The sequence below is a fragment of the Pleurodeles waltl genome, chromosome 6 (genome assembly GCF_031143425.1).
Source record: "Pleurodeles waltl isolate 20211129_DDA chromosome 6, aPleWal1.hap1.20221129, whole genome shotgun sequence".
In the NCBI taxonomy this organism is placed as follows: Eukaryota; Metazoa; Chordata; class Amphibia; order Caudata; family Salamandridae; genus Pleurodeles; species Pleurodeles waltl.
The window spans coordinates 863252541-863274667 of NC_090445.1; the positions used below are offsets into that span (position 1 = coordinate 863252541).

Below are 22127 nucleotides of genomic sequence, written 5' to 3' on the forward strand. Positions count from 1 at the left end.
GATGCTAAATGGCAACATTTTCATTTTTTGCTGCAGACAGAGGAAGAAGGTAAATGGAAGTGCTTTAGTTACATGCACGGCCACTAGAATTATATGGCAAGAAAAGATGAAATTATGAGGCAGGGTTGACCAATTTATGTGTCAAGAAAAGCCCAGTTTTACAATTTACATTGCCAATAGCAATACGGCAAATGCAAGACCTCCTGCATTACAAATGCTTGTTTTCCACGATTCTGAATTTCGAATTATACATATTGTACGAAAACTGTAAGCATTTATTTTTTATAAATGTGCACAGCATTTCGGCGTTCAACAGGCTGCAGGTCATTTAAATATACTTCCCACAGCCCAGAGAGAAGTCAATAGCGAGTGCTATACACAAGTTGGAACACTTAAGTAGAGGTGGCAATTCTTCTCGAGATCTGGCTTATTATAGTGTAAATTCACATGGTACACATTGTAGGGCGTCCAGAGTTTGCCTCCTTCAGCGCTTAGAATCAGGAACACTGTGTTTAGAATGGTAATGTGCCTCTGGGTATTTTAGTTATTGTTCCCCTAAAGATCGAATACATCCAGTCTGGTGCCATTCCATACTTTAGTATTTTGTTACTCTCACAAAACAGGCACAAGAAGGGGTTTTAGAAATGAAGAACTCTCTTGGGTTAGAAGCCTTCTAAAGAGGAAATAATGCTGAAAGGAAACTTTAGTGTTAGCACTGATTATAGGAATGTTAATCTTATTGGAGCGACAAAACTGCATTTTGTGCTGCCAGACTTGTGTCACAGAAGAACAGAACTTGACCACTGAAAGAATTAGTTCTACTTCCCCTTGAGACAATAATCATATTAAATACAATGCATATCATCTTGAAAATCTTTCGCTTAAAACACACTGAATATCTTTGGTCCACTCTGAAAACTTTCACAAGGATAAAATACATCTAAAACAAAGGCACACTAAGACCTGAGACAAAAAGATTCTTCTTCAGGTCCGTAAAAAAACTTAAAACTCACTTTCTCATAATATATTTGGACAAGCCCCTTCTTTTGTGATAACCTTTGTACCCTTCCTCAATCCGAAGTTCTCCCCACTTTAAATACATGATCCACAGCCATCCAACTCCTCCCTTATTCGCCACCTTCCATTCACATTTCTTTCCTCTAACCTTCCATTTCTTCGCCCCTTTCACCAACCTCGCCTCCCCATACATCCTATTTTCTTCTTCAGACTACCTTCCATTTTTAAATGGTTCCTAATTGTTTTAATCAATTAACTGTAAACAGAGATCTCAATATCTCCAGATTTTCTGTATAGCAGACTTACATCTTCCTCGTTGCTTTGTACATCAAAAATATCCAAACCAACCAAATGAAATCCGAAACTTGGTTAACATTTTCATGATGCAGTCGGAAGAAAAAACTGATGACTTTGGCGCAACGCAGCATGCATCGTCAAGAAGCTGGAAGTACTTTAGAGGTTATTTCTGTGGCTTCCCTAAAGCACAAAGTATTCACACTGCTCATCAGAGGTCCTGGAGAGGAATATGCAGGAGAATGCACAATCAAGGCGAAAATGAAAAATGGAAGCAAAAATGACTTGCAGGCTGCCGCCAGGAAACACCTATACATGCAGATGCAAGAAACCACTTTTCTCACATCATCAAGCAGAGAAACAATTTACACTGTTAAAAAGGGAGGGCAGATCTTGAACACTGAGGGTTTAATAAGGCATCCTGTTAGACTAACATATATGCATGAAGAAATGCTTCATGCTTTTAGTCAGACAACGCCCATCACAGATTTCCTAAAACTAAATAAATATACAGAACTTAAACAATGCTGTTAGTAGGCTGCTGGATCATGTTAACTCACAGATCATCTCAATGTTCCAACCAATAATATAATTGAAAATAGGGAAGTCGAGGCAGAAGTCCAAAGGGCATTCTACCTTAAAAAAATGCAGCTTTGTTGATTTAGCACCCTTTCTTCCACTACTATACACCCTTTTTTACCATGGGTCATCTAGAGAACAAGAGGATAGTATTACGCATGTGTAACACGGCCATGTCAGCGTGGCAGACACTGGGGTTTGCTTTGAGGAATATTAATTGACCTTTGCATATTCCCACTCTTGAAAAAAGGATGTAAGCAAAAATACATTTCTAATCTATTTCTAGACAATCTAACATCCACTTACCTTCCGCTGACGAGTGAAACCCTTGTACTATTTTTGGCACATTTTCTGTGAAGAATCTCTGCCGGAACATGATTCGTATATTGGCATGACAAGCTTTGTTAAGTACATCAGTAGAGTCCGACAGGAGAAGGGAGAAGTTGTCTGCAGCCAAAGAGCCAAGCTCTGGATCTGCTAATAAATGTATGAGCTATAGAAATTCAAATGAAAGAAAACAAACATATCACCTTAAAGTAACCAATGAACACTTCCTTGAGGTATAGCCTATGAACTTGTACAAGTGTAAACTAACTAGAAAAAAATACAACTAACGCTTTCCAGAGCTAAGGTATCAAATAAATCATAACTCTTTCCATCATCTTTCACCTAGCGAATAGTACGAATATCCATAATGTCCTGTGGTTGTCGAAATGCACAAATGAAACAATATACATTGTGAAGATTTGTGCACGTTAATTATTCTCCTGTGCCTCACAAAATATGCGGTAATAATTATACAGCACTACAATTAACCACAGAATATCAAACTAATATCAGATGCAATCTTGCTCCAGTATATATTTAACCTTTTTACCTATAATACACACTTCTCCCTCTAGCCCCTAAAAATATGCTGGGGAAGCACCACCATACGTGAAGAACAAGCTACTTACTATCAATAGGTCTTTGCTGAGATTAACTCTCAAGTGTCGCATTGACTTGCACATTTTCCATGCAGTCCACACATAAGCAGACAGCAGCAGATGTCAACCCCTCCCTCCCAAGGCATGTGCAGGCACCATGAACCTCACTCACATCGAAGCGTACAACACAAGACAGATCTTTACTTCAAAAATTGTTGTAGCACAGCACTAACCTCACTCATCAGAGTTAAGGATGGGTGGAACTCGCAGAGTTTCACTTCGCGGAATTCAGCAGTTACATAAAAGCTCAATGAGATTCTGCAGAGTTCCACGAGCAGATGGAAATTGGTACATCGCGCTGCCTGCGTTGATTTGTAGCGCTGGGAGATTGTTCCATGCTCAGAAATCAGCGTGAACACCACCATACAGTGCACCAGAGCGTGCTGCTACTCGCGTTGGTTTTGCTGCCATTCGAGAAGATTTTCTATTTGAGCAGCAGCTTTTCCAAAGCGAAGGGTTGAGATTGCCAGCGTTGGCAAAATCTCACCAGGTGCCATTATAATGCATGAAAACCACGTTAGGGGACACCAGTTCTCACTCACTAACTCACCCGTGGCAAGCTGCATGTGAGAAAAAGCTCAGCCACACGACAGAGTGCATAATTTGGCCAGACCTCTGTGTTACATGTGTAACATGGAGCGGCCAAAACTCCACACACTCTGCCTGCGGAGCTGAATTTATCACCCACTCCTAATTGCGGAAATATGTTATTAAAGTGCGCAAGAGTGACTAACTGGGAGACTGACAGATGTCAAGAGTAGGGTACCCCTTGCCAGGGCATACATGTAGATACCCTCTCATTTGTAGAGTGGAGCTTGATCCGATCAAAGGAGTCTTTTTTGGAACTTACAGCACAACTTAATGAACACTGTCCATCTTGAGACTGTTTTTTCTTCTCCTTCCCTGTTATTAGAAACAAGTTGGAGGTTAAGCTACATTAAACAAGCAGCATACCTCTACAGAATGAGAGTATTCAGAGGTGTGAACATGAGATTTCCCACAGTTGGCAACTGGCGATACTGCTTTGGTTAATAAGCTAAATGGCCCTTTCCCTTAAGGGTCTTTAACATCTGTGGTACATTCTAAACATTTAATGTTTGACATATTTTATTCCATAATACTGTTACTTCCAGCGTAGCAACTGTAATCATTTAGCTTGACCTTAAAAAATATACTTGACATATAATAAGTGTGCAAAATAACAGAATTTGTCAAAGTTAAAATCTTCACCACGAGTTCGAATTATGCTTCACATCCTATTTCTGCACAGGTTTATCATATAGACCTTAAAGTGACCACCGTCTCTGCGTAGCTCCTTCTTCCTCTTTTAGTGGAAGCTACAACATGTATCTTCTGCTGAAAAACTCCTAACAATAACTTGAGAACTTATCCTAGTAAAATATTTACCTCATCAAAAACATTTCATGAAAAGACTGATGAGAACATTGATCCTGTACAGCTTCTTGATCATTTACAAAGTCACATCGATATAAACAAACCTACACTAATTCAGTAGAGGGCTGTGAAGTGGACGCGAGATTAGCCCTGAGAACCTTCTGCCCAATTTCTACAACTTCCATTGCAGTTGTTCTCAAATGTCTGCACGAAACCCCTGAAATGCTGTATTCTGTTCCCCTAATTGTACTTCTCATACTCAAAGGAATGTAATGTCTAGTAGTACTTAGATGCTCACTATGTTCAGATACTCACCCTAATTGGTACCCCTCCTGTTCCCAATAAATCCCTATATGTTATGTGGAACTATTTAACACAATTCGCACTATGCACCAAAGGGTCTGTCCAGCCTATACATTACCTGCTCCTATGAACCCTCAAATAATGCAGAAGCTTTTTTAATGATGCCCAAGAAGATGATGCCAGGAAGTCTGTGAAGTAGTAATCACACAACATGTGGAAGACACTAAGGCCTGTGTCTATGGAATCAGGATTGTGTTTTCAGGTTTCAACTCTGAAAATTAGCTATTTTAATACTGTGCTTACTTCCGTGTAAGGATGAACATAAAGTATTTTTAAAAAAAGCATCCATCTGCTTCAGATTGTCTAGAAAAGATGCAGAGCCATTACAAGATCTCAGTTATGGTGTGATGGATTTAGCTGCAAATATTCCTACTGCGTAAAGGGTGGCATAATAAAAATGGAGATTGAAACACTTAGAACCAACTGCCCTTGGTCAAGAGTACACACATAAGGCTTTGAAAATAAAATACACAGCTCACCCAAGTGTGTACTCAGGTTGTCTGTCATGTTCTGATGTTGATTAATTAAAAGAAATCCGTAAGGAGAAACTGGTACTCCCAGTACTGGGTAATCCCACTGGTGAAATCAACAATTGCCCGACAGAGGTTCCTTAATCCCCTGCAGACTCCAGCATGAGTGGGTTGTTCTTGCTTGCAATGCACATGGTCATCGGCACCATTGTTAAATAGTTTTTTCTCACGATGAATGAGGATAACTGGAGCACAGCGACAGAGGAAAAAGAGAGAAATAAACAGATGACCATGCAAGGGAAGCAGAAAGCAATGGTAACTGCAACAGCCAAAGGAGTCTAGGGAGGAAGATGGGTGCATGTTGATCTACAGCACTACTTGCCACGAGCAGATACCTCAGGGTACGTAATATTTTCCTTTCGAGTCATGTGTGGCTGTAGATACATATGCCGTGCACTGACTGAAAAGCAGTCCTCCCAAGCAGTGGTTTGCCTGTGGATGTTGCAGAAGCTGAAAAAGGGTAGGTAGTACTGCCTGGACAAAATGTGCCTGTTGGCGGGCTAATACAGCTATATAGTAGTGCTTTGTGAAAGTGCGTGTTGTAGACCAAGAAGATGCTTTGCAAATGTCAGCCATTTGGACGTTCCCAAGGAAAGCAATAGAGGAACCTTGCTTTCCAGTGGAATGGGCTCTAGGGGAGCATGCAAAACCCTCTAAACTTTCACATAACCGCTTAGGATGTTTTTGACTATCCATCGGGCAATGCCCGATTTTGATAAGGCCTTTCCTCTATGTGGTTCAGAAAAAGCAACAAACCGCTGCTTAGTTTTTCAAAACGTTTTTCTTCTATCTATATATTACATATGGGCTTGGTTGATGTCCAAGGTATGAAGAGCCCTTTCTGCAACTGAGTCAGGTTGTGCAAAGAAGACTGGGAGTTCTATAGACTGGTTTGGGCGGAAAGAAGAAGCAATATTTTACAAACATTTAGGGCTGCTACGAAGGACCACCTTATCTCTATGAACCTGAAAGAAAGGTTCTTCTAATGTTAAAGCCTTTAGCTTATGAAAACACTTAGTGATGTGGAACAAGTAGTTGGCCCTTTAAAAAAAATATTCATGCATTCTGGGGATATGTTGAGATAGCCCAATTCTAAGACCTCAGGAGCCAATTGGCAAGGTTGGGACTCTTGGGATCAGGGTGTCTGATTTCTCCATGGGTCTACGTGCAAAGGTGGCCTGCTTGGGAGCCTCTCGTGTGGAATCAACAAAAGCTCCAGGAGAGAGGTTAACCATGGCTGTATGGGCTAGGTTGGAGCCACTATTTAAGAGTGAGGAAGTCTGTCTCAGCTTCTGAACCGGGAACAGAATGAGGGGGAGAGGTGGAAAAGTGTGGGGAAATATCCCTGACCTGTTCATCTATAATGCATTGCCCATGGACTGTGGGTGAGAGTATCTGGAAGTGAAGTTTGACCATTTTGCATTTTCTACTGTGGTGAAGAGGTCCATGTCCAGAAACGCCCTTTGCTGGAAGTAGTGAAGAATGACTGCCGGGTGGAGTTCCTATGCGTGGACTTGTTGCCACTTCCTGCTGAGGTTGGTAAAGTTGTTGTCCACTCTCGGGAGGTATTTCACCAGCAGATGGATACTGTGGTGCAGAGCCCATGGACAGGTGGACTGAGCTAATTGAGAAAGTTGAGGTGAGCAGGTGCACCCCTGCTTCTGAATGTAGTACATGGCTGTCATGTCTTTCCCTACAAGTACTAACTTGCCCTCTATGTGGGGAAGGACAGCTTGAGGGCTAGATGGACAGCCAGAAGCTCCAGATAGTTGATGTGGAGGTCTCTGTGAGTGGAACACCACTGTTCCTGGACATTCAGATTTTGAAAGGGCACCTCCCACCTACTGAGGAATGCATCTATTTTGTCACTGATCTGCAGAACTGGGTCGAGAGAGGGCCACTCAAGTAGCAAGTTGTTGGTCTTCCACCACTGCAGAGAGTGATACGTGCAGGGGCTGATCAACAGTAGATCTTTCCAATGATCCTTCTTTTGAGACCACTACTGCATTAAGCATTCCTGCAGCGGATACAAGTGCAATTTTGGATGGGGTACTATGGGAATGTAGGAGGCAATCATCCCTAGAAGGCGCATGACTGTCCTTATTGTGACCTCTTGATCTGCCTGAAAAAGGAAGCCAGACTGGGATATGCCATGATGATCTCTGCATTCAGGATAGCTCCCAGATACAGTTGAACTTGAAGGGGCTGGAGATGGGACTTTACAGCATTAATGGTGAAGCCCAATGTTTACAGTAGGTCTATTGTGGCTTGGGTGTGTACATAACAATATAGTCCTGTTGCATTCTTTATAAGCCATTTGTCCAGTTATGGAAATACACTGATGACCTGTCTTTGCAGATGTGCTGCTCCTACTGCAGGGCATTTTGCAAAGACTCTGCGTGCGGTGGTGACCCCGAAAGCCAACGCTTTAAACTGGCAATGCTGTTCACTTACCACAAACGGGAAGTAGCACTGATGAGCTGCATAAATTGGAATGTGGAAGTAGGCATCTTTAAGGTCGGGTTGCGCAATGAAGTCGCCTTGCTGCAACGGAGGCATGACATCATGAAGGGTGAACATATGGACGTGTTCTGATAGATGCACTTGTTTAGGGGTCTGAGGGCCAGAATGAGTTTGAGGGACACTTCTTTCTTGGGAATGAGAAACGATAGGGAATACACCCTGAGCCCTGTAGGTGTTGTAGGGCAGGTTTTATGCCGCCCCCCTTGAGGGGGAGCACTTCAAACTCTTCCTGAAACAGATGATGATGGTCCATGGAGATGGCATGTCTGCAAGGTGGTATGTTGGGCGGTGTGGAGGTGAGCTCTAGGCAGTAACTGTGTTGGATGATGTCTAACACCCACTGGTCTGAGGTGACGTGTTGCCAAGCGAGGAAGAACACTGCAGCGATTCACTGACAGGTGCTGGGTGATGGGGGAAAGGAATGACAAGCTGGCTCTGTATATACTATATCAAAATGAGATCTAGTGTGCACAGAGTCTAGGGGCTCCCCACAGGCTTAACAGAGGCTTAAGTAGATAATACTAATGCACTCTTTTGTGGTAGTGTGGTCGAGCAGCTAGGCTCATCAGTGGGTAGTGCAAAGCATTTGTTATACACACACAGTCAATAAATGAGGCACACACTCAATGACTAACTCGTGGCCAATGTATTTGTATTGGAAAAATATATGTTGTTACTTTATTTCTAGAACTAAAAGGATCTTGTTGCAGGTAAGAACATTTGCAAGTAAGTAACGAACATATAAATCATTAGCACTTTGTTTGAACTTGGCAAAGAAAACAGTTTACAGGCAAGTAACACTTTTCACTTTTAAAAGTTGACACTGCAATTTTTAGAACAAGCCTGGGGGGGGGGGGGGGGTGGGGGGCAAAGTGTTAGTGCGGTTTTGAGGCGAGTACTAGAATGTCCACTGGTCGGGGTTCAGGATGACCCAAAACGTACGCAGGGTGCATACACAACATCGGGCTCCCAATGTTTTTCAATGGGGGGGACCCCAGGGGTCACAAAGATGCTGCAGGCTGGGTCCAGGGGGTCGGTACCAGGAAACCACAGGATGGGCAAGGAGGAGGGCCGCCTGTTGAACATTGCTGGACTGGTGTTCAGATTCCCCAAGGCCAGGGGGTTGCGGGTGCAGGGCTATCTTTAGGCATCAGGAATCTTCGTCTAGTTCTCTTGGGGTCAGGGGGTCCTCTTGATTTAGGCTGCAGGCTTCGTCGTGTTGGCCAGGATGGGTCAAACCAAGGGTGGACACAAGGTCAGAATTGCCTGGAGACCTGTTCTGGAATGGTGGGCCACCTGGACTCGGGCTGTGGGCGTCGGGTGCAGAGTGGGCAGGACTTGCGGATCCGGGACAAATCTGGAGTCCTTCTTGGTGTTTCTTTGTGGACAGGGCCGCTGTCCTCAGAAGTTCTAGTTCTTCTGGTGAGCACGCAGTCCTCTGGGGGGTTTGAAGAGGTTGCTGGTCCTGCAGGATGTGTCGCCTTTTTTGTAGCAGGGTTTCTGAAGCTGCAGAGAGGCCGGCAGGACTGGGGCCAAGTCAGTTGGTGTCTGGAGTCTTCTCTGCTGAGTTTGGCTTAGCAGCCCTTCTTCTTGCTTCTTTTCTTGATGTCACCAGGAATATTGTAAGCTAGGTCTAGGGGTGCAACTAAATACTACATTTAGTGGTGTTACAGGGGTCAGAGGGAAGTAGCCAATGGCTACTGTCCCTGAGGGTGGCTACACCCTTCCTGTGCCTACTCCTATCCCTATTGGCCCCTTCTCTGGAAACCAAGATGGAGGATTCTGCAGGGAGGGGGGGTCACTTCAGCTCTGGACACCTTAGGGGTGGTCCTAGCTGGGGTGGTCACTCCTCCCTGTTACCAAATTCTCCCGCCAGACTTGCTGCCAAAAGTGGGGCTCCATACAGGGGGGCAGGCATCTCCACTAGCTGGAGTGCCCTTGGGCACTGTAGCAGGAGGACTGAGCATTCGAGGCTCACCGGCAAGTGTTACAGTTCCTGCATTTGGCAGGTTTCAAGACTTCCACCCAGAGCAGGCTTTGTTTTTGACTCCAGAGGAAAAAAGGCCCTCACCCCAGGGTGTCAGAAACTTGTCTTTTAGTGGCAGGCTGGCACAGACTGGTCAGCCTTACACTAAAGGATCAGTTAAAATACAGGGGGCATCTCTAAGATTCCCTCTGGGTACATTGCACAAAATATCCAACACTGGCATCAGTGTGGGTTTATAGGGCTGAGAAGTTTGATACCAAACTTCCCAGTCTTCAGTGAAGCCATCATGTAGCTGTGGAGTTTGTAATAACAAACTCCCAGCTCGTGTACTTTACATGGCCACACTGCACTTACAATGTCTAAGAATGGACTTAGACACTGTAGGGGAATATTGCTCATAAGCTTTGCCCTCACCTGTGGTATAGAGCATCTTGCCTTAAGGCTGTGAGGCCTGCTAGAGGGGTGGCTTACCTAAACCACAGGCAGTGGTTGGTGTGCTTGGCATCCTGAGAGGGATGCCATGTCGACATACAAGCTGCAATGGCAGTGTGCTTATGCTTGGTGAGGGGTCCCTTAGGGTGGCACAATACATGCTGCAGCCCTAAGGGATCCTCCCTGGTCACAGAGCCCTTGGTACCACTGGTACCTTTTACAAGGGACTTAGCTGTGTGCCAGGGGTGTGCCAACTGTGGGAACAATGGTACAGTTTTAGGGAAAGAATACTGGTGCTGGGGCCTGGGTAGCAGGATCCTAGCACACTGTCAGTCAAGTCAGTATCCATATCAGGCAAAAAGTGGGGGTGGTAACCAGAGCAAAAGGGGCACTTTCCTACAGCAGGTCAAGGTTTGGTTGGGGTTGCTCGTCTGGGGGAGCTACCTTTGCCTCTACCTTTGGTGCTAATTCCGTGATAGGCACCTCTGAAGTAGTCCCTAGTAGAAGTTGGATGGACAGTTTGGCCCTGGAAGGACACAGAGGCTTCAGGGATAGTGGTCTTGGATTCTCCACAACAAGCAGGTGGAGAAAGGAGGCGGTCTGGTGTCCAGAAGAGGGCTGGTGGCTTTATCTTGTGTTTTTCTGACTGCTTTGAAGAGGAAGGGGCTCCAGAGCTTCTTCAAAACCTTGGATCCAGCATCAGAGGTTGTTCGAGAACACAGCCCGGCTGAGGGCAGATGACCATCAGTTTTTGTCAGGCATTGAGCTACTCTTGTAGTTTCTAGAGGACTGATTCAACTGGTTTGTGGGTTGGTCTGATCGGAGCCAAATGTTTTGGTGCGATGTCTATGCTGAATTATGCTTCAAGACTGACAGATTCAGATCCGTCCATCGGGTCAGTGCTGAGAGCTTTGGTTTTAAGATTTTCTTTGGCACGGACCTACTGCTGAGCGTGACATCCAAAGTTTACTCAAGGTGGCGACCATGGCCTGAAGGCAGTTGCGGCCCAGAAGCTTGCCTCTGTAGGCCCAGAGCTGCTGAATGCCCCTTGTGGGTTAGAAGCTCAAAGCGGTGTCAAGGAGGGGGAGCTATACTCACAACCTGGTGGGAGATCTTCAATCTCGAGGTTGGAGCCATAACTTTCTTGGGCAAGAAAGCCTCCTCGTCAGCACCCGAAGGCTCAGGATGATGTTCCCTCTCAAGGCCCTGGGTGCCGAAGAGGAGTGAGGTATCTTCTGTGCTCCTGAGTGACATTTCGAGGCGATGGGCCCCGCAGTCTCAAAAGGTCTTCCTCAACTGAAAGAATTGACATGTGTCACAAGAAGCCTTGTCATGCTTGGGTGAGAGGCTTAGATCGTCCCAGGGGTATTTTACACAACATTGCAGGTAGTATCAAAAGGGAGTTTATTCCATCACAGGGAAAACCTGTTGAGAGCAGACCACGCCAAAGGAAAAAGAGGCCCAACATACGAGGTCCCTCTGGAGACCAGTGTTAACCAATGCACAGCTCTGAGCGGTAACTGGAAATAACGACCCGATAAGCGAGAAAGGGTGCAACACAACCAATACCGACAGGGAGATTGGTAACAAGGAAACTTGATAATGATCACCACGACAGTCTATCCAGAGCACAGGATCACACATACCCGATGACAGAAAAAAAAACAATCTAACAATGGAATCGATGACAATGTCCCCTGCAACCAAATGGTGGAGTCATACTACCTCGTGACTCGGGAAGAATTCTTCTAAGAAAAACAAACTGCACGCAGGAGTATATACAGCATGTGTATCTACAGCCACAATGCCTTAAACCTAATGTGCTGATACACATCGAACTGTAATCCATCAATGAAGACACTGATGAAGGTGCTATCTACAAGGGATCCATCTCGACTGGAAGATCATGGCTCCCACTGACAGAGTTGAATACTTTTGCTACCTGTTTCCTTCACTCAAGCTTTCAGTCACTTCCATCACAAAATTCTACTCTTGAAGCTGATGAGCAGATGATGATTAAGTTTCTCTCCTTCTGTGTGTAGCTGAGGGTAAAGTGAGAGTAACATAGCACACTGTACTACAAGTGTTGCTTTTTCAGGAGAAGTGTCTACGTGACCTCAGTTACTACAGCGTGAGTGAGGCCACAGTGACAATAGTGTTTGTCTTATACCATTGAGATAGAGGGAATACATTTAGCATATATGTTAACCATTATATTCATCTATTAAAATTACTTGAATTGTGGCTTGAGGTGTTAGTCATTAATCTTGTAAACAATGTTAATAGCATAGTTACATAACACTGAGGTTACTTACACTTGGGAAAGTAAGAAGAATGGTTCAATACGTTTTTTTGGGTTGCATGGCGAATAGTATTTTACCAATATTTTTGGGTGGAGAGCAATTAGTTATCAGGAAAGGTGGTTCCTCAGAATTGGTGTCTTTTGAAGACAGAAATATTACTCAATTATTTCCCCCACATTAACTTGAGAATCCTCCAATAGAAACTCTCTACGCTTGAGGATCCCCCTCTTCCTCTAACATCTTCTGAGCATGCCTTGTATATACCAATTGAACCAGCCTGCCCTACCTGAACCGTCCCATGTGAATCTATAAAAGATACAAATATGAGAGAACCACATTTATAGATCATTCCTCTTCAGCACGTTATCTTTAGTACTGCCTGACGGGTTGCAGCACCATCAAAATAGGTTTTCCAGCAATACGTGCACCACTGTAGCACTCGCCTCTGTGTTAGCAACAAAGCAGTAGTGGTTAGCAGAAGGTCTGTGACGATTATTAAGTGAATGCCTTGTAGATGACCAAACAATGGTGTACTTGTGATGAATACTGCTGTGGCTAAACAATGTTGTGTAACAATATGTCTGTGGTGGGCTTGGCCACAACCAGCCTCTGCCAGGGTTGTCTGAAGGTCTTTGGCCAGACAATAGTGACCTAGCCCAGTAGATATAGCAACTGAGTACACTTGATGTTTAGCATATACAGCACTTATTCGGTCTTAGATATAAACTTAAAGACCAAAGGACAACATCTAGTTGGCATCAAATTCTGAAATAATGTTCAGTGTAAATTCAAGTGTTTCTGCAGAGTAACCATGTAGGGTGTAACTTGATTTGCAGAATTCCAGAATAGAATGCTTGAATCTCCCTACACTTACAGCCAGGGTGACAGCCACCAGAAGGATGACTTCCAAGTAAGACCTGACATTAGAGTCATTCATTGGCTTGAAAAGCTTCAATATTATTACAGCACTACATTGACTTGTCAAATAGGTACCGGTGCCCTAATCAGCTGTACCATTTGCAACAAACACTTCAGAAAGTCCTCTATAATGGACTGACTTAACAGTATATGCCTCGGTCTCTTCATGTAGTGGGATATAATCACTAGATGCACTCTTATGGAAGCATGCTGAAGTCCTGACCAAGTAAAGCCCATTAGATAGGACAGCTGTTCAAAGGTTTGCTCCACACCACAGCCAGAGTAGTGTCTGAGACCCAGGCACAAAACATCTTCCATTTCACACTACAGAGAGTATTTGTAGAGACAACAACCTCATCTAATTCATCTCATATTTGTGCAACTTGGTCTACAACTGGCTGACATCATCTACTCTGTTACTCGTTATTCCAATAAAGTGCCACACCGTGAGTGAAACAATAAATTTGTCTGCCTATGTTCAAATGGTCCAAAGTGAGCTCAAGTGCTGCCAAACCATCCAAGTAAGCATCACATCTATGATTAGTGGCAAGGCGTGCTATGCGTCAGATACACAATACAGATTCACTATCCTGGGCTGGTTTAATTATGTTCATCATTGAATCATCTTCTGGCAATTCGCAGCCAACTGTGTCCAAACGCTGGTGAAGCTATTGGTCCAGGTTGTCACATAGGGTCATTCCTTCACTGTCATGGATCTTTCTAGCTGGGACTGCACCCTTTGTGCTTCCACTTTCATATGGTGGCACCTGGAATCCAGATAACTGCTGAAGAACACAATGTCCTAAAATGGTCTCAATAGGAATTTCTGTAAGTTGAGGGGAGACCTACATCTTTGAACAGCCGAAGACAAGTGCAGAAGACTGTTTCTGCCTCTGCCTTCAGCAGCACTTTCACCTGGTAGTTGTCAAGGTAGTGGATGAAAAGCACCCCATTCAGTAAAGATGAGTAGTCATGGGTGCAAGGCCTTTTGTGAACACCCTTGGAGTCAACTGCTATACAAAAGACAGAACCTTGAACTTCAAGGGCCCTCGGCTCACTCTGAACCAGATGAATCTTTGAGGTTTCTGGTGGAGTCCTTGTGGTCCAATGATAAACCTCAGTCCTTGCACAGCAGAGAATGGATCTCTGTCCTGTTACTATCTTGAACAACTGCTTTCCGATGAGCTTGTTGACAAAGCTTATGCTGGATCAGAGGCCCTTGTCTTCATTCTGTACCATGGAGTAACTGGAGCTGTTGTCCCGATTTCTTTTGACAGGGTGGGTTCTGGGATCAGCTGCATCTTTGCCAAGCAACATCTGTACCTATATCTCATCCTCAGATTCATAGAGGGTTGTTTTCCCATGAATTCCAGCATATGGCCAAATGAAAAAATATTCACCATACATCTGACTGAAATGATTATGTGCTACAGCAATGCCCTGTGGTAAATGCCCTAAGCCCAGCAGAGTGAGAAAATGCATCTTGGGCCCATCACACCACCTTCTACATGACCCTACATGTTTGTGAACCATCTTTTCTTATAAGGCGCTATGGCGGCCTGACACTCTGTAGGCCGCCACAGCGGTCCACTATGAGAACAGGTTCCTTAGAACCTCTAAGGTTGTATCGAGCTGCTTCTAGATTACCAAAAGGAAGAGTGGTGACTTGCTGACAAGGCCACCATAGTCTTCACGGTCACCCTTGATGTACTGGAGAGTTTAACCATCACCTTCTCAAAGAGGTGTTAGTCATTGAATGACATGTTAAATACACTGGCTTACACATTTTGTTGGAAAAAGATACACTATGGTCACACCTGACATACCAATTATTTTTATCTTAAAGATCTCATCAGTTACACATCACACTGTTATAAGAATCCTAAATGTTGTTGTTAAGTAGCACGTGTATGTGTGCTCAGTAGTGAAAATATGTCATTTTTAGTGAGTATTCGTTTTTTTACTGGGTGAGACTGGAGAGTTGAACCCAAGTGGCTACATAATCCTTTGGTTTTGCTCTAGTGGTCTTTTACTTGTAAATGTATGAGTGTGGTAGACAGCCAATAGTAGCAACTACTGTATTTCCAAGAGGTAGACCACAACATAACATTCCTAATCATGCCTTTATGAAAACAGAATGATGCTTGAATCCTTACCTTATTCATCAAATCTGTGTTTAAAGGATGATATCGCAGCACTAGAGCTTTGGTCACCTGAAAATTACAAGCACAAAAAGACAAAGGTCAGTTTTAAAGAAAACAAAAATACTATCAGCTTGGAAACTTGTACCTTTTCTTGATGTTGCCTATTTCAAAAGTCAATGTAAATAATTGAAATTTGAAGAGTAGTTTCCATTAAAAAGGTAGCATTACTTTGAAAACTACATCTACAGACAAATGCCTTGCACTTGCTCTACAGTTGAGAAAGTCAAAACAGGAAACAATGCTTTGCTCGTTGAATGTGATTTGGCTGGTTACTGTGTTATACTAGTTTCTGGATTACAGCACATTTGCACATGGGGGCTATTCACAAACTAAAATTTGTAGTATAATTGGTAGTGCTACAATAGTGCTACAAAATGCTACTCACAAACCTACTTGTGGACACATCTGTATTTCCTATCTTTTCTACATGCAGTTCTCAGCCCTAGTTCTGGAGGTCTCCACATATGTAGCTATACCTTTCAGTAGTAAATGTGGGAGGAACCCAGATGTGTGGCTTAAACATGGGCAATAATTACTAATGAATGGACAGTGATTAGGGAAGAAGGAGGGTATTAGAAAGGAATAAGAATGGCTTCAGGGAGGGATATGCAAATATACACACCCACGCAGAAAAGAGTAAGCCAAATGCTATTCACAAACTGCACTTCTCCAGTTACTACAACCAAAAAGGACCCTAAACCAGTGCTTTCTAAACTTTTTTGCATCACAACCCAGTTTTTAGAACAACAAACTTTTGCAACCCACCCAGCTTTAATGGACATGAGGTGGTCGGTTGTTTTAATGTAACTATAGTATCCTTTGGTAGCGCACTGTCATTTATATACAGGACATTTTGCAGTGAAATGGGCACTAAAGTTGCAAAGGCATTCCGTTTTACTGAAAAATATATTTCACACAAACGATGATGTGTAGACATTGGGTTTCAGTGAATTTATATCATGTGTGCATCACCAAGTTAAGTGCCTTGATTTGTTTTGAGCCTATTAAAAATCTGTTTCCATCACACTTCAAATTACCAAAAGATGTGCTGCATTTTTGCTTTCCTAACTGCTGAGTGCGTACAGTTGATTTACAAGCATTTCCTTTTGTTGTTTGTTACAAAAAATGACATCCTACAGCACGTCCTTTAAAAATCATTGTACACCAGCAAGACTGTCACATAATGCACTTTACTTATCTTTCTCTGACTGCAAAGTCAGAGGAGTTTGTTAACACCAATCCCCATGTTAAAAAAAGTAACAAGTTGTAGGAAGACATAGCCTGACAATAGACCTCTGTCTTTCAAGCACAGCAAATGTGACAAGATACACGCAGAATTTAAAGGCAACGTTATTTATTGCTTGGATTTTGCAACCCAGCAAAAATCGGCCCGCGACCCCCCAGTTTATCGCAACCCACTGCTTTGGAAAAACAGCCCTAAACAGTCATAAATGTACTTCAGTCCAGACTCCGATTACATGGCCACCACAGGAACTGTAATAAACTTTCAAAGAAAATAATGGAGGCAAGGACTTAAAAATAACAAGACATCACACAGGAAATAATGTTAAATAAAATAAATTATTTCAAATTTTAAAACTGATATATATATATATATATATATATATATATATATATATATATAGATATATAGATGCAGACAGGGAACCAGAGAAAAATACTGCTCCTGTGCCATGCGGGAGCATGCAAGGATAGCTGCTTCCTCCTGGAGGGAGAAATACCATCTCACATATCATGAGGAAAGCCGGCTGGGGCTGCAAGGGTGCCCAAAGTCTCCCCGCTGTTTGGTGCGTGCCAAAATAGGCTCAGGAGGGGATCCTGTACCCCGTCCCTTTTTTAAATATAATATAGCCCAAGGGGAATGGGGTCTCCAGGGCGTATTCAAGATTTTTTTTTTGGGGGGGGAGGGGGATTGGGGGGATGCATGCCACCCCCCTTCCCCTTTTAAATGCTATGCGGCTCAGGGGGGTGGGGTCCCTAGGGCCCACTAAGGCTTGGCTACGGTGGGCACCCCCCCCCCCTTTTAGAAAATGGACAGCCCTGGTGGGATGGGGTCCTCGGGGCCTTATAAGGCTCGGGATGGTGCCATGTGGCAGCCTCCCATTTTTTATTATATTTGACACTGGGGATGGGGCCATTGGGTCTATTAGAGATAAGGGGGTTGGGTGTGTGCGTGGGGCGCCACGGCTCCCCGGGCCTATTAGGGCTCATGGGACTCAGCCGAGACCCCCCAAAAAAGTTTTTTTTAAAAAGACAAGAGGCAGAGTAGGAATACCCTGATCCCACAGGCCTGGGATTGGAGTCTCGCAGGGACTTCACCAGGGACATAAAGTATTTTTTTTATTTTCCCTAGGAAACAGCGGAGGCTCAGAGGAAAAAACACTTGTTTTTATTTGCCCCCCCCTGGGTCAACCAGGTCATGGGGCATATTTTTTATATGTGATTGGGGGGTGGAGGGGGGAGAAGCACGGCCCTGCTCTGTGGGGCTTTTAGGGCCCAGAGATCACCACTTCCCCGGGCCTTGGCCTTTATATTATGAGGGGGTGTGCAGACCCCCTTTTGCCCATTTACAGCCCTGGGGACCACAAACTCCCTGGGGCCAGCATAAGTTTAAGAAAGGGGGGGGGGGGGGCACTCTCCCTCGCCATTTTCAGACCTCATCCTAGAGCTATTAATGGCCCTGAGGACCACCACCCCCACCCAGGGACGGCTTCCTATGTCCTGGGGTGTCCACCCTCAGGGAAGAGTAGTTTGCTGTCACATGGCGGGAGCTGTCACAGCTCCCCCAAAGGGATAGCAATCTGTAAGTTCGTTCTCAGCAGGTGGAAGCAGAAAAACTGCCCCCTGGAAAACAGATGAAACAAATGCTACCGCACGGAGGGAGCAGCAAGAAATGCTGCTCCCTCTGTGCAGGAGCAATGGGACTGCAGGGGAATTGAGGCTCACCCCGCAGTCTTTAAAAGCACACATATATGTAGGAAAACGCTCAAGGAAGTCATATTGCCAAAGTTACACCAGACATGGTTACTGGAGGCATTAACTCGTAGTCCTTTTCACAGTGGTAGCCAAGAATGAGCACTATACATTTACTCAACAAGGTAGCACTTAGTAATTATCCAGTGGAAAATACTTCAATTGGGTAAACATTCTGCGCAAAACTCTGGCCCCTTCATGGATAAATAGGCAGGCGAGGTTCCATTCTGGCACTGATGCTCATTTCACAGAAATTAAACCACAAACATAAACATAGCAGGTGCACCATTTGATTCTCTGCTTCTATAAAAGACAAAACCTCCTAAGTTATTAAACGTATATAAGTCGAACCAGGGTGTTTTCTCTGCAATTCCACACTGGAAAATGCTCTGAAATACTTGCTGGAGGTGAATGCATCTTTGTTCACCCCAGGATCTATAAATGTGCACCCTGGGTTGCCTAGAAGGGGGCCAGACCCTGTGGCCCTCCCCCCCGTGCAAGGCCACAGGTGTAGGGTTGGGTGGCTACATTGCGTTGGGCTGCACGGCCTGCCTAAAGGCTGTGGGTTGGGTGCCTGGTGGGGGTGGTTGCTGTAGGCCAGGCCCTGCAGCCAAAGGCCGTGTGTGGCTGGGATTGAATGTCTACAGGGTGTTGGCTGCAGGTCAGGCCCTGCGGCTGACTCCCGCCGCTCAAGTCTGTTGTGAAGAATGGCTTAACGTAAGGTAATTTAATATTACTTGACGTTAAAGACACCTTGAAGTTCACTGATTAAAACTAAGGTTACAGGGACGCTATAGTCAGGAAATATACTTTAAAAATTAGAAATTCATTAAAACCCCAAAGGTTAAGGGGACCTTATATAGTTATGTTCTGATTTTATACACACAAAAAATACATTTTGCATCATCCAGCCACTTTCCTTGAAGTGCACGTTTTTACTGTCGTTTTTGGTAAATACATATATCTATTCACTTGGATGCCCAGACGTGGGTCCCATGCTCACTGTGCCACTGGATTAAAGCTAGCCTGGCTGATGAAGGGTGATACCCTGAAACCAGTCCCAGGATGCTTGTTTCCGTGCAGGGAGGTCCTGGCTTGGGAGTGTGGGCTGGACTGTTACCACAGGGAATGGGTTCAAGACTCTTGTGGGTTGCTAATATTTACCTTAGAGCACAAGTTAAAGTGACTTGAGAAAAATATAACTAAGAATTTCTATGTTATGTGCGTGTGAAGTCTGAACCTAACTAGAACATCCCTATAACCTTTGGTATTTTTGTGAATATGTATATACGTACACCCAAAGGTATTCACTGAAAACAACAGTAAAAACATCAACACTCCAAGAAGAGTGGCTGTAATGATGCAAAATCTGCAGCAGGAAAAAGTCTCCATCAGAACCAATATTACAGCAGGTATGCAACCTTTTTTTTTTTTTTTTTATGACTACTATTCTCTTTTCAGATTATTTATCTTTGAGTGTTTAACAAATCTAGAGGGGGGGCTTGCATAAGAAGAAGGGGCAGGTCTAAAGGCAAATGTGCTGAAACACTAATATTCCAAGTATGGCTTTAGTCATGGCATCAGAGTTCCCAAGCTCCTAATGTTGTTGAGGCTTGCGCCATATTTTTCTTGTTTCACAAGCCAAGTTATGCGACAGTAGAAATCTAATTTCTTAATAATACTAATCTCATGTCTGCATGGATGCTTTTTAAAATACTCTCTTTCTTTAAGGTCTGAGACTCTGTAGGATGGGACCGATCCCCTTCTGGTTTCTCAGTGGTGGTTTTCAATTCTATTGGACTAAATTCTGCAGCACCCACACCTATCCCGTTATACGGGGCCCCATCAGCTGCCTCATTCTCCAGTATCTTCATGACGCAGTCTACAGTGTGAAACCTTCACCCTACAATTTGGACTTAAGTCCTTGGACCTCGACCTTAACAGGTCCCCAAGGATCTGTTCTTGGAGTCACTACTTTATTTTCTTTAATCACTGTTATCACTCCCCTCCACACCCAACATATCAGGAAAAGGCTATGGTTAGTGCTTCACTATCTTACTGACTCACACTTTCAAGGTGTTAGGCTTTCCCACAAGGCAGGTTACCCTATCAACTAGTTTTATAACATTTCTCTTTTCAAGCGTGAAATGTATTTTTCAATTCTACAGAATGCAGTCAACCAGTATATGTCTTCCTGTACAGCTCCTCTCAAAGGTCTCTTTTGTTGTCTGCATTCCTCAATGTAAAAGATTCTCAAGTTCCATTCTGTCCTACTTTGTATTTTAATATCTTTCCATACTTCTACTTGTTTGTTTTGGCTCACTCTTTTTTGTCATAAACCTCCAAACTCTTCACAAAGCTCCCTCTATTTTGTATCTATTCTTTCATAAAGTGTGAGATGCAACTCCCATCTTCCTCTTTAGGCATGATTTGCATGGTCATTTCTTAGACAGATTTTGTCTGGTCAAGAAAGGTTTCTGTCTTCCCTCCCACCTGCTCTCCCACAAGCTTCAGGCACTCCTGTCAATCTGCCAAGCACCTAGTTCCTGGCCGCTTGCTGACAGCTACATTGGTCTAGTTCATTTTCAGAGTGACCTGAGGCCTTACTGACAACATACAAAGGTTGTGCCTGCCTCGATCTGCCCCTTCTTTGGCACTCCATTGCCCTTTGTGGGCTCTTTGCGCCCATGCCTCTCAAAGGCAGATTCAGAGCCATATCCTATTTGGACCTACTTCGGTCAGCAAAGGAAGAGCCCAGTTTTGATGAGTTAGTGCAGCCTTAAGGCTCCATGAGAGAATGTTTGTGGTGGAAGAGCTGGGGTGATGAGAGAAGCACTACTGTAAACATCGTGACATGAGGTCAAGGCTGTAAAGGGGTAGAACCATCCTTGTGGTGTTCAGTCAGAGAGGCATGCAGTGTAATGAGCTATCAAGCACTACACCAGCACAATCATGTGCTGCCAAATTCAGTCTTTTAGCAGCTACTTTACAATTGCAAGAAGTTTAAGTTGAGAAGTAAAAGGGTCCAATACCCACATTTTAAAAGAAGCAACAGAAAACACTTAAATCTGTTCAAGACAATTGAAACACTTGGATAAGGTAGGCATGCTTAAACCAGATCGTATTTTCAGTAGCCCATTTTTGAATCTTCAGAACACCTCAAACTCTGGAGAGAACAACGGCCACTTCATGTTCTCATTTTGTGACTACACCCTAATTAAGACTCCTTTGTATGAAGATTACTATAAACAGCACTGGGGAATGTCGAATTCTAGAGCATCATTACTCCAGAATTACAAGGTTCCGATACCCCCATATATGTTGACACACTGCGAGGCATAACAACTTATATGCCATTCTGCTCACCCTGAGTTCCAATAAAACAATGTGGAGACTTATTTCAGTTTCCAACAAAGGTCGCTCACATTATGCTTCTTCACATCCCCGTTCCTCCCCCAGTTCTGACAGGGAGTTTGTCCTCCTCAATTAACCCAACTAGATCTTGGCAAATATTCTGCTTGACTACCAAAATACATATTCAATTCGTCCATCAGCTGGCCCTACTGGTGAAATATTCTGCAGAGGCAACTAAAGGGGGTTCA

The 22127-nt window shown here is 43.9% G+C and overlaps 1 protein-coding gene across 1 annotated transcript in view; it reads right to left on the reverse strand.

Annotated features, from left to right (window-relative positions):
• The window catches only part of MMS19 (MMS19 homolog, cytosolic iron-sulfur assembly component), a 493377-nt gene that overhangs the window by 39698 nt on the left and 431552 nt on the right, over positions 1-22127 (reverse strand). Inside the window, exons 25-26 of the mRNA XM_069239619.1 lie at positions 15484-15540; positions 2197-2383 (exon numbers count right to left, since the gene is read on the reverse strand). Of these exons, the coding sequence (XP_069095720.1) occupies positions 2197-2383; positions 15484-15540 (244 nt within the window). The remainder of the gene's footprint in view (positions 1-2196; positions 2384-15483; positions 15541-22127) is intronic.